This window comes from Onychostruthus taczanowskii, unplaced genomic scaffold, assembly GCF_017590055.1.
Source record: "Onychostruthus taczanowskii isolate IOZ18803 unplaced genomic scaffold, ASM1759005v1 scaffold56, whole genome shotgun sequence".
In the NCBI taxonomy this organism is placed as follows: domain Eukaryota; kingdom Metazoa; phylum Chordata; class Aves; order Passeriformes; family Passeridae; genus Onychostruthus; species Onychostruthus taczanowskii.
Genome location: NW_024503235.1, coordinates 1,612,424 through 1,627,719, shown reverse-complemented (window position 1 = coordinate 1,627,719; position 15,296 = coordinate 1,612,424). Strand labels below are relative to the sequence as shown.

The window sequence follows — 15,296 nt, the reverse complement described above, 5'->3', positions numbered from 1 at the left end:
AACAACTTTAAATCCATGCTAAACTTAATTTGTCTTTTTTTTTTATTATTTATTATTATTATTATTATTATTATTGATTTAAAAACCGTGGAGGCATTTCTAAAAAATGGTGGTTTTTTTGGTAATTCTCGTGAGAAAACAAAAATTTTTCGAGCTTGTCGAGTTTAAATTTATTTTAAAAAATATGAAAAAAATACAAAAAAAAAAAATGTGTTTTTCACCCCCTGGAAGTTGCTGAAAGCAGTTTTGAGCCAGAAATCTGAATTTGGAAAGCGTTTGATGGTTCTTTGCTCGATGATTCAGATTTCAGGTGGCCTCAGAGAATATTCCTGGTTTAAGTAGGAATGCTGAGAATTCCAAGGAAGTTGCTTTCTGTAACCCCCCCTTGGCAAAGATGATGCTTCCAAGCAGCTTTTCCTTGGAAAAACTGCTTTAAAAATGAATTTTTTTTTTGGTTGGTGGAAGGTGCTGCAGCTGCTCCTTAAATCCTTTCTGAGAGGGTGTGGATGTAGAGATACTGAATTTATTTCTATTTAAAAAAAATCAATGCTTCGTGGTTTGTTATTTCCCATCCAGCAGATGAATTTGGAATTTTAGGGGGAGAGGATTAAACTGCTCGGGGGTGAAAAATAGAATTTTAGGGAAAAAAAAAAAAAAACAAAAAAACCAAAAATGCAGCGCATGAACCAAATGTGTTTTTCACCCCCTGGAAGTTGCTGAAAGCAGTTTTGAGCCAGAAATCTGAATTTGGAAAGCGTTTGATGGTTCTTTGCTCGATGATTCAGATTTCAGGTGGCCTCAGAGAATATTCCTGGTTTAAGTAGGAATGCTGAGAATTCCAAGGAAGTTGCTTTCTGTAACCCCCCCTTGGCAAAGATGATGCTTCCAAGCAGCTTTTCCTTGGAAAAACTGCTTTAAAAATGAATTTTTTTTTTGGTTGGTGGAAGGTGCTGCAGCTGCTCCTTAAATCCTTTCTGAGAGGGTGTGGATGTAGAGATACTGAATTTATTTCTATTTAAAAAAAATCAATGCTTCGTGGTTTGTTATTTCCCATCCAGCAGATGAATTTGGAATTTTAGGGGGAGAGGATTAAACTGCTCGGGGGTGAAAAATAGAATTTTAGGGAAAAAAAAAAACCAAAAACAACAAAAATGCAGCGCATGAACTGAGGGGAATATTTAAAAATATTTTTAAAAAAACCACAGAAAAGTTGTATTTATAGATTGTTATTAAAGTGCAAATAACTGAATTTTCAACACCGGTTTGGAGTCAGCTTTCAGGGCATAATGTGATGAAAAGATCAGCCTATGCCCCCCCTTTTAAAGGAAAATTATCAGCAGGAGAAATCAGGATGTGTAAAGCTAACAGGCACCGCAAAACCCAAAAGGTAACCTAAATGTCTGATTTTAATATAGCACATTTCTCTTTTCCATAAACCTGTGACGTAAACTTTTTACCCAGCCGACCCTTCAGATGTTAATTTAATGTAAAAGGGGAAAAAAAACAACCCAAAAACGTGAAAAAAAGCAAAAAAAAAAAAAATGTTTTAAATATAAACATTTAAACCAACCCACGTGGCATAAATTAGCAATAACTTTTAATAATGTGCCCTTGGCAGATGCACTGGGATGGAATGTGGGCCAAAAGGAATCTTTAAATATCCTGGATTTTTATAAAGGATAAAAGATGTAAAATGAACGTGAATCCAAGCTAGTCCTGCTACTGCCAAAAAAAAAAAAAAAGAAAAACCAAACCCAAATTCTGCTCAGTTGTTTGAAAATGTCAATTTTTAGCCCCCCCAGTATTGCTGTTTCCTGTGAAATGTCCATAGCTCAGCTGAAGTTGCATGTTTTTCCTTCATGTGTAATTGCATGCAGGAATCTCTTTCTTTTTTCCTTTTTTTTATTTTTTTAAATTTATTTTTTTTTTAGTATCTTCGTGAGGATCCTCACAATTTTTTCCTTTGATTTGCAGGAATTTGGGGCCGTGACTCAGCGGGGTGAGGAGGAGGAGGAGGAAGAGCAGGGCCAGCACCAGCTGGGTGAGTTTTGGGGGATTTTTTACAACCCCTTGTTGAGTTCCCAACGTGGGGGTGGCACCATCTGAGCTGCTAAATTCCAATTTTTCCTTGGATCCACACCAAAAACAAAAAAAGGGGAAGTTGTTTCCCTGAGGTCACAGCGTGGAGGAGGCTCCTGAGCTGAGTTTTTAGGGGATTTTAAAGGATTTTGGGATGAGATCCATGCCTTGGGATGCAGGGATTTCATGGTTCTGTGCTTCCCAAGCTTTGGGATTTGTTCCCTCTTGCCCTGGGAATGGCTCAGGAATTCCCACAGCAGGGGAAAATCCAGGAAAATTCCAGGCTGCAGATCTTTCCTTGCCACTTCCCAGCCCTTCCACTGCTCCTCCACAAGCTCTGGGATGGGATGTGGCTGCTGGGAGTGGTTTTTGTGGAATTCTGCCAGGGAATCTCCCTCAGGGACCCCACAGTGATTTTTGGGCTTTAAAACCGTGGAGGCATTTCTAAAAAATGGTGGGTTTTGGTAATTCTGGTGACAAAATAAAATTTTTTTGAGCTTGTCAAGCTTAAATTTATTTTAAAAGATGTGAAAAAGACAAAAAAAAATTGTTTTTCACCCCCTGGAAGTTGCTGAAAGAAGTTTTGAGCCAAAAATCTGAATTTGGAAAGTGTTTGATTGTTCTTTGCTTGATGATTCAGATTAATCTCACCCCATTCCCTTGGGCAGGGATTCCTTCCCCTATCCCAAATTGGCCTGGAGCATTTTCAGGGATGGAGCAGAGGAGATGCTTCCCTAAAAAATCTCTTTGCTGGGTGGCTGGGAGTGGTTGTGGGGTGATCACATCAGCAAGGACACAATTCCTTCATCCCCTTCCCTGTGGGATTCCAACATGCTGCCCCTGAGCTCCATAAACAAAAATCACCAAGGAATCCACTTTGAAATGCTGGAAAAGCCCAAATCCCAGCTGAGCAGGGGACATGGAAGGATAAATCTCATTTTTTTAGGGGATTATAAAGCTCCCAAACGAGCCCCTCTTACCTCAGGAAAAGAGAAATTTGTGGGAATTCTGTAGCAGGGAGTTCACCCTGAATTCCTGCACTTGAAAATTGAATTTCCCTCATGACAACAGGCCTGGATTTGTGGTTATCAAATCCATCTTCACTTCCAGTGGAATTGGAACACCAATTTTTTGATGGCAATGCACCAATCTTTCCCATTTCTCTCCTAATAGGCCCAGCTTTTAGATCAAGTGGAAAAGATTTGATAGAGATCATCTCTTAGGAAGCAATTTATTCCCAAATGGATCTTGTGATGCTGCCTTTGGAATAACCCATCTCGTGCCTTGCTTTTTGTGGGATGCTGATAGGAAAAGATGGAAATGTGAATATACTGAAATAACTGGGTGTGCTGGGAGTGTTTTGCAAACATTCCCTGGATCAGACAGCTCCCTCCCTCCTTCCCTCCCTCTCCCAGCACTTTTCCAGGCAGGATTTAGCCCTGGAGCCTGCCAGAGCTCATTTGAGATCCCAAAATAACCCCTCAGCAGCAGAATCAGCCAAACATCCTGGGGTGAGGCAGGGATGGAGATTCCTGGGAGCCTGAGTCACCTCAGGTACCTGCAGAACCTTCCCTTTCCTGCTGGAATTCTGCTCCCAAGTGCCAGGGATCTCCTCCTCTCCCTGTTTTCCCAAAGGGCTCATCCACATCTTGTTATTTGTAGGATTTTGGGCAAGACCCCAACCCAGAGAAAAATCCCTCGTTGTTCTTCACGTCTCCTCCCTGGAAGTGTTTCCCAACAAAATCCTGGTTTTGTCAGGCTGGGAACACCCTCCTGCTCCGTGTCTCAGCATTCCCATCTTCCCAGAGCTTTTCCCTGAGTGGGAACAGCTCCTGCAGCCTGCAGGGCAGCCCTGGGGTGTAAAACCCCAGCCTGGCTTTGCTCTGAGCTGGCCCAAACCTGGATTTTGTCCTTAGTGGGGAGTAAACCTGGGGAAAACGCTCCAGCTGGAATTCCAGAAGTGTCCCCAGCAGCTTTTCCTGGGAGGAGCCTCATCCCCTGCCCCTTCCTTATCCCTGCTTTCCATTTTCTGTTTGGAATATTTCAATAAAGCCAGTGGCTCCGAGCTTCATTCTATGGAATCATGGATTCAGGGAATGCTCCGGGGTGGGAGGGACCTTAAAGCTGCTCCAGTCCCATGGCAGGGCCACCTTCCACTATCCCAGTGCTCCAGGGATGGGAATTCCACAGCTTTTCTGGGGATTTTTATCTCCCAGCCTCACTGAAAGCACAGTGGTTTGGTCTTTTAGCTCCAGAATTCCAGCTTGGATCAGCTGAGCTGGAGAGCACAGCTGGATTATTCCCACATCTGAGCAAATCTGAATTTTATATCGGAGCATCTGCCACGAGCAGAGCCAGGAGAAAAACAGCTGGAATGTGCATTTTTACCTGCTTAACCCCTCGTGCTGCTCTCCCAAAGAAAATTTGGGATCAGGGGGATTCCAGCAGCCTGGAGAGACCCTGGAGGAGGAGGAGGGAGAGGAGAGCAGGGAATGCTCCAGCCGGGGCTTTTGGGGAGGAAAATTTCTCAGGGAATTCCTCCTCCGTAGATGAGGGAATTTCTCCCTCATGGATCAGGGAATTCCTCCCTCATGGATCAGGGAATTCCTCCTCCATGCATCAGGGAATTCCTCCATGCATCAGGGAATTTCTCCTCCATGGATCAGGGAATTCCTCCTTCATGGATCGGGGAATTCCTCTGTGGATCAGGGAATTTCTCCTCCATGGACCAGGGAATTCCTCCCTCATGGATCAAGGAATTCCTCCCCCACGAATCAGGGAATTCCTCCCTCATGGATCAGGGAATTTCTCCCTCATGGATCAAGAAATTTCTCCTCCATGGATCGGGGAATTCCTCCATGGATCAGGGAATTTCTCCTCCATGGAACAGGGAATTCCTCCCTCATGGATCAGGGAATTCCTCCCTCCATGGAATTTCCTCCCTCACGGATCAGGGAATTCCTCCCTCACGGATCAACCCCCAGCACCTCGGATGAGCCGTGGGTGGTGATGGGGAGGAATTCCTGCAGGCTGGGCAGTGTCCAGGGGGCTCCCAGCTGCCATGGAAATGTTTTTCCCTCCTTTTTCCCCTCGGGAAGCTCCCTGGTGTGAGCACAGCTCAGCTGAGCCCTCCATATGTTTCCATGGGAATGTTTTTCCACGCTCCTTTTGCTCCTTTTGCCAAGAGGGAGCTGATTCCAGAGGATCAGTTCAAGCTCTGTGTGCTGTGACTGGAAAAATGGGAATCTGCCAGGTTTTTTTGGGAGTGTTGGAGAACACCAGAGCCTCCCTTGGATCCTGGGAACTCCCTTGGATCTCCAGCTGCCTGTTGGAAAACTGAAATACAAACTGTGTCCTGATGGAGGTGTTCATTTTACCGCTGAATTTGGAATTTCACCACTGATTTTGGACCAAAAAAGGCTCATCCATCACGTTCCAGATACATTTTTTTGGCCTGACTGGATTTTTAGGGATGTCCTGGTACCTTTAGAGGATTCTCTTAAACATCAGGTGTCTGGCCACTCCTGATTTTTGATGAATCAGTTTAAGTTGGAAGAACCCTCCAAGCTCTGTGACCGCTCATTCCTTGGACACCTCCAGGGCTGGGCACTCCAAACCTCCCTGCGCGGCCAAAAAAAACCCAAAAAATCAGCAAATTTTGTCTTTGTGCGAGTCCATTCATCCCAGAGCCGCTTTTTCCTGCAGCCTAGGCTGGGCTGGCTCTCAGCTTTGTGTAACCATCTGTGCTGAAACAAAGCCGAGCGAATAATTGGGGGGGAAAAAAACCCAAAATTGTGAAGACGCTGAAACCCCTCCAGGAGCATCCCAGCGCCGCGCGGAGGCGCCCGGAGCCGCGCAGGTGTCAGGGATTACTCATTCCCTGCCATAACGGGCTGCCGGGACAGCTGGCGGCTGCGATTGCTGCCGTTCCCACGCGGTGACACCGGGGGTGACACCGGGGGGTGACACCGCGCTGCCCCGCTGGGCGTGGCCGACTGGGCGTGGCTACACACAAAGGGGGCGTGGCTTTATGCGCGTTCGCGCCTCGCAGCAGCTTGTCCCGCGCCGGCCGCCGTCGCGCCCCGCCCGCCATATTGTGCCCGGCGCAGGCGGAGCGGCGGCCGGCGATGGGTGAGGGAGGCCGGGCCGGGGGCAGCGCGGTCCGGGGGGAACGGGCGGAACGGGCGGGGGGGAACCCTCCCGGCAGCCGGCGGGGAGCGGCCAGGGCGGCGGGCGGGGCGCGGGAGAGCCCCGCGGCTCGCTCCGCCCCGCCGCGGTGAGGGGGGCGGCTCCCGCGCCGCGGCCTCGCCCGGAGCCCCTCAGAGCCCCGCGGGCTCACGGAGCCCTCACGGAGCCTTCCGTGGCGCTCCCGGGCGGGTCCTGAGTAACCCGGTGGGGTTTTTAGAGCCGCCGAGGGTCCTCTCGGCTTTTGTGCAGCCCCACTTGTGCCCCCAAATTCCTCCCTCAGAGCTCCTGGAGCCCTCAGTGTTCTCCTGCAACCCCTCCTGTGCCCCCAAATTTCTCCCTCAGAGCTCCTGGAGCCCTCAGTGTTCTCCTGCAGCCCCTCCTGTGCCCCCAAATTCCTCCCTCAGAGCTCCTTGGCCCCCGGTGTTCTCCTGCAGCCCCCCTTGTGCGCCCACATTTCCCTTTTACAGCTCTGGCTGCTCCCCCGGAGCCCCTGTGACCCCAAATTTTACCTCCAAATTTCCCTTTACTGCCCCCACCTTTCCAGTTTCCCTCCTGGAGCCTCGTGGCTCCTTCCTGCACCTCCCAAATTCCCCCCGGTGTGTGCCCTCGCAGCTTCCACTGCTCCTCCAGAGCCTCCTTGGAGCTCCCAGAGCTCCCGCAGTTCCCAAAAACCCCAAAAAAACATCCCAGCAGCTCCTAAAAACAGCAGCTCCCTCCAGATCCAGCTCTGGGACGGGGGTTTTGGAGCATTCCCGAGCTCAGCATCAGTTTTAAAACTCCCTTGAGATCGGTTTCTAAACCTTCAGCACACATTTTGTTGCTCCAGATGCAAATTGCAAAGCTGGAAGTGATCCACCAGGCAGAGGAATGTGCCTGAGTTTCCCTCACAGCTCAGATTTCACTTGGAAAGGGGGATTTTTATCGCTGCTGTGGATTCTCCTGAGGTTAACAGGATCCAGAGGAAGTTTGGAAAAGCTTGGGATGAGTTTTGTGTGTGGCAAACAAGCACTGGAAAAGCTTGGCCCCGTTGACCTCAGTGCCATCAAAACATAAAACAACAAATACCCTAAAAATGTGTTGTTTCTTCCCATCTTAAAGAGCCAAAAATAAAATAACGATTTTGAAAAGCTGTGCCCTTCAGTTCCAACACAAAATGATACCAAATATCCCAAATTTCTGAATTTTTGGGGCCATTTCTCGAGTCTGGAGAACAGGGATGACACCACAGGGATGCAGATGGAATTCTTTGTAAAGTGATGAATTCTCAACCCCTCCTTGAGCTGGAGAAATGTGGGAGACGGGGAAAAAATAGGTGGAGAAATTTGGATTATCCTGGAGTGATGAGCTCCAAAAATTACATTTGCAGAAATTTGGATTATCCTGAAGCAATGGAGTGGTGACAGTGAGGCCTGGAATGCTCCATAAGAAATGCTAATTAATCCATGTTAATTAATACATGCTAATATGGAAAACAGGGATGACACCACAGGGATACAGATGGAATTCCTGGTAAAGTGATGAACTCCCAGCACCTCAGCAAGGCTGGAGCTCCCTGAGGTGACCTGGAGAAGTGTGGGAGACAGGGCAAAAATAGGTGGAAAAATTGGGATTATCCTGGAGTGACAGGCTCCAAAAATTAAATTTGGAGAAATTTGGATTGTCCTGGAGCAATGAGCTCCAAAAGTTAAATTTGGATGATGATTCCACCACAGGGATGCAGATGGAATTCCTTATAAAGTGCTGAATTCTCAGCACCTCAGCAAGGCTGGAGCTCCTGGAGGAATGTGGGAGACAGGGCACAAATAGGTGGAGAAATTTGGATTGTCCTGGAGCGACGAGCTCCACAATTGAAATTTGGAGAAATTGGGGTTGACGGGCTGGTGACAGCGAGGCTCCATAAGAAACACTAATCAACCCACGCTAATTAACTCCCTGCAGTGGTGAGGGCTGAGCCCAGCCCGCAGTGAGCAGCCAGGAACCCCCCAGAGTGCTGGGCATGGCCGGGGGACGCCGGGGTCCCAACAGGAGCTCCTACTGCCGGAACCCGCTGTGCGAGCCCGGGGCCGCCGGGGCCGCCGGCCACTCCTCGGGCTCCTCGGTCACCGGCGTGCGCTCCCGGACCAGGTAGGGCACGGCGGGCAGCCTGCGGGGGCTGGGGGCGCAGCTCGGTGGTAAAGCTCGTCCTGTTCCTGACCTTGAAGCTCGTCCCATTCCCTGATCTTAAAGCTCATCCCATTCCCTGATCTTAAAGCTCGTCCCATTCCCTGATCCTAAAGCTCGTCCCATTCCCTGATCTTAAAGATTGTCCCATTCCCTGATCTTAAAGCTCGTCCCAATCCCTGAACTTAAAGCTCATCCCATTCCCTGATCTTAAAGCTTGTCCCATTCCCTCATCCTAAAGCTCGTCCCATTCCCTCATCTTAAAGCTCGTCCTGTTCTCTGACCTTAAAGCTTGTCCCATTCCCCAACCTTAAAGCTCATCCCATTCCTTCATCTTAAAGCTCATCCTATTCCCTGACCTTAAAGCTCATCCCATTCCCTGATCTTAAAGCTCATCCTATTCCCTGACCTTAAAGCTCATCCCATTCCCTGATCTTAAAGCTCATCCTATTCCCTGACCTTAAAGCTCATCCCATTCCCTGATCTTAAAGCTCATCCTATTCCCTGACCTTAAAGCTCATCCCATTCCCTGAACTTAAAGCTCATCCCATTCTGGGACCATAAAGCTCATCCTGTTCCTTGATCTTAAAACTCATCCCATTTCCTAATCTTAAAGATTGTCCCATTCCCCAGCCTTAAAGCTCATCCCATTCCCTGATCTTAAAGCTTGTTCCATTTTCCAACCTTAAAACTCATCCCATTCCTTGGTCTTACAGCTCATCCCATTCCCTGATTTTAAAACTTGCCCCATTCCCTGACCCTAAAGCTTTTCCCATTCTCTGACCATAAAGCTCATGCTGTTCCCTGACCTTGAAGTTCCTCCCATTCCTTTCTCTTAAAACTCATCCCATTCCTCCATCTTAAAGCTCATCCCATTCCCCAGCCTTAAAGCTCATCCCATTCCTCCATCTTAAAGCTCATCCCATTCCCTGACCTTAAAGCTCATCCCATTTCCCCCCACCTCCCACTATCCCAGGTTGTTCCAGCCCATCCTTGGACACTCCCCGGGAAGGGGCAGCCACAGCTCCTCTGGGAATTCCATTCCAGCCCCTTCCCACCCTCACAGGGAGGATTTTTTCCCCAATATCCCACCTAACCCAACCCTGTGGGACTGGGAAACCATTCCCACCTGACTTTTCTAATTAACTCCCAGTTCCCTTTCCCACATCCCATTTGTCCATCCTTGGAATTAGGATGGCTGTCCCTGAGACTCCTCAGGACTCCAGGAGAGTTCAAAACCCTTCAGTGACCGGGGAAGAGAAATCAAAATAGAGACAATTTTATATCCAAAGCCCAGCTGGGGCTGTTGCACCCCCAGTGCCCTGAGGTTTCTCAGGCAGGGTTTAGCTCAGGTGATGTGGCTCTGTGTGGTTTTTTAGGATCAGCTGGATGCTGAGGCAGAGCAGGAGGGAGAAGCCAAGGAGCAGCAGCACAAACAGGAGGTTTTTTATTTACTCTGCAGAGAAAATGTTCTGTCTGCCTCAGCTGAGGGCCCTGGGCCAGGGATTTTTAGGGATGCAGTTATCCAGACAAGTCATTGCAGGGCCATGGGAGGTGGAGCAGTCCAGCTTTCCTGGGAAAAGCACACACCCAGAGCCTGATCCCAGGCAGGGCAAGCACAGATCCACACCCAGCTCACCTCCAAGGCATCCAGGGCTCTGCTTTGTGCAGGGCTGTGAAGTGACAGGACACAGGGAATGCCTTCCCACTGCCAGGTGGGATTTTAGGAAGAAATCCTCCACTGGAAGGGGCTGCAATGGAATTCCCAGAGAAGCTGTGGCTGCTGCATCCCTGCAAGTGTCCAGGCCTGGGCTGAATGGAGCTTGGAGCCACCTGGGATAGGGGAAGGTGTCCCTGCCCATGCCCTGAATGATCCTTGATGTCCCTTCCAGCCCAAAGCATTCTGTGATTCCATGGTTTATCAGTCCTGAGGATCTGAATCACCACGAGTTTGGGAATCTGGGCATTTCAGGGAGACAGCTCAGGCTCCTCAGGTTTTCCCCTCACTCATGGCCTTATTTTATGTTCTCCATCTCCTGTTTTAAACCATGGCCTGATGCCCCTGCATCCCCCTGGATCCACACTCCACAATTTAATTTGGGGATTTACAGGAACACTTTGTGCTCTGCAGTTCCTTTGAGGCCCACACCCAGATTCCTTTGCCTGTTTTTATTTAGAGATTGCAGCTCAATCTGGGAGATATTCATTCCCTTTGATCCAGAGGATCAGTCTGGGATCCTGTGCCTGCTCACACAGGAAGAGGCTCCTCTGGCTAAACTCGTTTTTCCTCCTCAGGTGAACAGAAGGTGAAGAATGAACAAGGCCTTGTGTGTAATTGCTCTGCCTTTCATGTTCAAGCACTCTTAGATATGTAAACACCAACTTGAGCTCTGAAAGCTTCCAATTAATTAAGAGAGCCACTGAGTAGCACAACACAACCCTGGGTCTGAACAACACAGGGGATTTAATATCAAATGTCCTGGGTGCAAATACTGCTTTGTGTGGGCAAATCCCTGCTCACATCTGCCTGAAATTTCTGATTCATGCCAGCCACTGATAGCTGGAGTTTCCCCATCAATCTCAGACCTGTGGGGGGGAGCTGGGGGACATTCCCCTGCTCACCCCTGGCTCTTGGCTCCCCCTGGCAGGAGTGGCTCAGGGACAGGCCTGTCCAGCCCCCCCCTGGCAGCTCAGACAGTCGTTCCCCTGCGGCACTGCAAGATCCCCGAGCTGCCCGTGGAGAGGAGCGTCCTGTTCGAGCTGCAGCTCTTCTTCTGCCACCTCGTCGCCCTCTTCGTCCACTACATCAACATCTACAAGACAGTGTGGTGGTACCCCCCCTCCCACCCTCCTTCTCACACCTCCCTGGTAAGCACCAAAGGGCAGCTGCAGCTCCCAGGCTCTTTCTTGGAGCACTAAACCTAAAGTTTGTTTTATAATGTTTGATAAAAACTCCATCTGAGCCTTCAGGGTTTCTCCTGCCACTCCCTGTTTCCCTCATTTTGGGCTCTGGCTGCCTGCTTGGCGTTCTCTTGGAAGAGAGATTCTCCAAAGAGAATAATTTGGGACTTTGTGTGTTGAATGTGGGTTCCTGGTGCTGATGGCAATGGAATAATTTTGGTTTTGTCCCCACAGAACTTTCACCTCATCGACTTCAACGTGCTGACGGTGACAACCATCGTCCTGGCACGGCGGCTCATCGGTGCTGTCGTCAAGGAGGTAAAGTCAGAGCTCTCCTTCTAGGGGATTTGTAAAGCTCTGGGTCCCTTTTGCCATCCCAAACCTCTCCATCCTTCCCTGAAGACCTCTGTGACCCAAGTCAGAAGCCCAGGAAAGGTTTCTTGAGGACCAGAGAACTGAGCTCCCCAGACCTGCTGGGTCTGTGTCCTTCCCTGACTCTCTGAATTTCTGTCTCAGCCAGACTGTAGTGGCTGTGATTCCCTCCTCCCTTTGCCTCTTTTCCTGCTCTCTCCTTCACTCCAGCTTTCCCCAGGGAAGGGCCAGGGCTGCTCACTGTGGAAGCATCCCATGGTGAGCAGTGCCAGGAGAGTGTGCTGGGCACTGGTGACTACCAGACCTTACCTAGAAACTCCCTGAGCAATGAAGCCCAAATTCCAGAGGTTTTGGAGAGCCCAGATTCCACAGAAAGCCTCCCTGCCCTGCTGTCAGCTGGGCACTGCCATTTCCTTTTTAGCTGTGGTTTTACACAAAGTTTTCTCCTTTAAGAAGAGGGGATGCCCAGCTGTGCCCAGCTCTCTCCTGTGTCCCACAGGCTTCCCAGAGTGGCAAAGTCTCCCTGCCACGCTCCATCTTCCTGGTGGTCACTCGCTTCGCCGTCCTCACGGGCACGGGCTGGAGTTTGTGTCGCTCCATCATCCACCTCTTCAGGACCTACTCCTTCCTCAACCTCCTGTTCCTGTGCTACCCGTGAGTATCAGGGCTGGGGAATCCACCCAAAATCCAGGGGGAGGCTCCCTGCAGCCCTCTGGGGCTCTGAGCTGGGAGTCTCCAAGGCTTGGAGCAGCCTGGGCTTGTGGAAAGTGTCCCTGCCCATGGACACAGAGTTTATCCTGCACCTCTGCCTCCTGCTGTGTCACATTCCGTGGTGGCAGGACACATCTGTGACATTGACCCCTGTTTCAGCTTGATGTGAGCATTAATTATTACTCATTATTACTGCTGAAAAGAGTTGTGTGCTTTTCCCATGGCGCTCACAAAACTCAGGGCTTTGTTTTCCCTTTGTTCCTGAGCTCCTCTGCCAGATGAAGGGATTCAAACAGCTCCTGGTTTTTGTTTCCTATAAAAAGGAAATGTTTGGAGTGGAAATAGCTCCCTCCTCCCTGGTAGATGCAGTAGGAAATACCTACAGAGATTTGCTGCAGGGGGAAACATCCCCAGATATTTGGTGCAGGGGGAAACATCCCCAGAGATTTGGTGCAGGGAGAAACATTCCCAGATATTTGCTGCCTGTGTCTGAGCTCAGAGCTCTTTTTGGGAGTTTCCCTTTGGAATCATGGAATCCCAGACGGGTTTGGGATTCATTCAGCAGTGGCAGGGACACCTTCCCCTCTCCCAGGTTGCTCCAAGCCTTGAACTCCCCCAGCTCAGAACCCCACAGGGAGATTTGGGCTGGTGATCCCAGTGGGATGGGACAGCTCCTGAGCTCTGTGCTTTTCCAGGTTTGGGATGTACATCCCCTTCCTCCAGCTGAACTGTGACTTTCGGAAGGCCGGGCTCTTTGCTCAGGTGGCCAACATTGGCCCCAGGGACACGGGGGAGGTGACAGCCCGGGGCAGGGACTACCTGACAGTGCTCAAGGAGACCTGGAAGCAGCACACGAGGCAGATGTACGGCATGGAGGCCATGCCCAGCCACGCCTGCTGCCTGTCCCCGGACCTCATCCGCAACGAGGTGGAATTCCTGAAAATGGACTTCAACTGGCGCATGAAGGAGGTGCTGGTGAGCTCCATGCTCAGTGCCTACTACGTGGCCTTCGTGCCTGTGTGGTTTGTCAAGGTGAGGCCTGGCTGGGAGGTGACACATTGAGGGAGGACAGTCCTTACTTGTGGGGGTTGAATTCTGAATGTCTGGTGGTAAATGGGGTGAGGCTGTCCCTGTGCCCTGAGGGGCTGGTGCTCCATCAGCTGGGCATAGGGAGCATCAGGACCTGCCTTCCTGGTTTTGGTGATGGTGGCACAAATCTTTGGCAGGAATTCTCCATCCCCCATCCCATGTGGGCTCTTCCTTTCCAGGATCAACAGCTCCACGCAGAGCCCTCATTTTACCTGCCTGCCCGAGTGCTTTGTGTGGTGATACCTTGGGCAGGTGAGGCTGTCCAAACGTGTCCCACAGTGCCCAAACACTGTCCCACCTTCCTGTCCCCCCCAGAACACTCAGTACTACGACAAACGCTGGTCCTGTGAGCTCTTCCTGCTGGTCTCCATCAGCACCTCGGTGATCCTCATGCAGTACCTGCTCCCTGCACGCTACTGTGACCTGCTCCACAAAGCTGCAGCACACCTGGGCTGCTGGCAGAAGGTGGATCCAGCCCTCTGCTCCAACGTGCTGCAGCATCAGTAAGGAATTCTCTGCTGGGCTTGAGGCTGGACTTGTCCTTTTGCTGGGTGGGTGGGGAGCTCAGCCTTAAAGTAAACCAGAGAAAAGTGAGAGCAGCGTTGTTGGCTGACACATCCGGCAGCACAGACACTCTGGGCACTGTCCCTGCCAAGCAGAGCTGATTTTTGGCAAGGTGCCTGCTGCTCCTGGCCACAGCTACCTGCAGTTTGTCACTGCCATGGTGACAATTCCAAAGTGGGAGCAGAATTCCAGTACTCCTCGCTGCTGCTGGGGAGGCAGCAGAGCCCAATGCCTCATGCAGGTGGGATTAAGGCATCTCTTGTCCCCTGCAGGTGGGATTAAGGCTTTTTTTTGTCCCCTGAAAATGGATTAAGGCATTTTTTGTCCCCTGCAGGGGGATTAAGGCATCTCTTGTTCCCTGTAGGTGGGATTAAAGCATTTTTTGTCCCCTGCAGGTGGATTAATGCATTTTTTTTGTCCCCTGCAGGTGGGATTAAGGCATCTCTTGTCCCCTGCAGGTGGATTAAGGCATCTCTTGTTCCCTGCAGGTGGACTGAGGAGTGCATGTGGCCTCAGGGGGTGCTGGTGAAGCACAGCAAGAACGTCTACAAGGCCGTGGGCCACTACAACGTGGCCGTGCCCTCGGACGTCTCGCACTTCCGATTCCACGTAAGCTCCCCTCTCCTTCCTGGAGCAGGGATAACTCAGCAGGATGCTGCTCCTGGTGGCCTGGACACCTCAGGCTGATGGAGCTGGGGGTGGTCAGTGCCCAGGGTGGGGTTCAGGCAGCGTCTCAGCCCTGTGCCACGAGGGTGACTCCATCCAGAGCCAGAGGAATCCTCACCCAAAGCTTCCACCTCCTGCCCGCTGCCTCACCCTGCTCTCCCACAGTTCTTTTTCAGCAAACCACTGCGAATCCTCAACATCCTGATCCTGCTGGAAGGAGCAGTCATCTTCTACCAGCTCTACTCTCTGATTTCCTCGGAGAAGTGGCACCAGACGATCTCTCTGGCTCTGATCCTCTTCAGCAATTACTACGCCTTCTTCAAGCTGCTGCGGGACCGCCTGGTGCTGGGCAAAGCCTACTCCTATGCTGCCAGCAGGGACTCAGAGCAGAAGTTAAATTAAAACAATTGCACTGATGCTCTCAGCCTGTTACAGAACAAACAAAAACGAGAAACCCTCAGAGCTTTGTATTTTTGTTACCACTGCTTTTTTTGTTGTTGTCGTTTTCTTTGATAACTGAGTAATTAAAAGGAAGGAAAAAAAAAAACATATTTTTTTACTCCCAA

At 50.2% G+C, this 15,296-nt stretch overlaps 1 protein-coding gene across 3 annotated transcripts in view; it reads left to right on the top strand.

The window, feature by feature from the left end:
- The window catches only part of TMEM39B (transmembrane protein 39B), a 16,592-nt gene extending 1,296 nt beyond the window's left edge, over positions 1-15,296 (top strand). The window contains exons 2-10 of one of the 3 annotated variants that reach the window (XM_041417649.1): positions 1,975-2,041; positions 8,206-8,391; positions 11,076-11,295; positions 11,563-11,646; positions 12,200-12,354; positions 13,107-13,443; positions 13,816-14,003; positions 14,553-14,673; positions 14,896-15,296. In XM_041417649.1, the coding sequence (XP_041273583.1) occupies positions 8,264-8,391; positions 11,076-11,295; positions 11,563-11,646; positions 12,200-12,354; positions 13,107-13,443; positions 13,816-14,003; positions 14,553-14,673; positions 14,896-15,132 (1,470 nt within the window). In that variant the 5' untranslated portion in view covers positions 1,975-2,041; positions 8,206-8,263 and the 3' untranslated portion in view covers positions 15,133-15,296. Of the gene's footprint in view, positions 1-1,974; positions 2,042-6,158; positions 6,211-8,205; positions 8,392-11,075; positions 11,296-11,562; positions 11,647-12,199; positions 12,355-13,106; positions 13,444-13,815; positions 14,004-14,552; positions 14,674-14,895 lie in introns of those variants that run through there. The other 2 variants (XM_041417650.1, XM_041417651.1) reach the window with 2 other exon arrangements.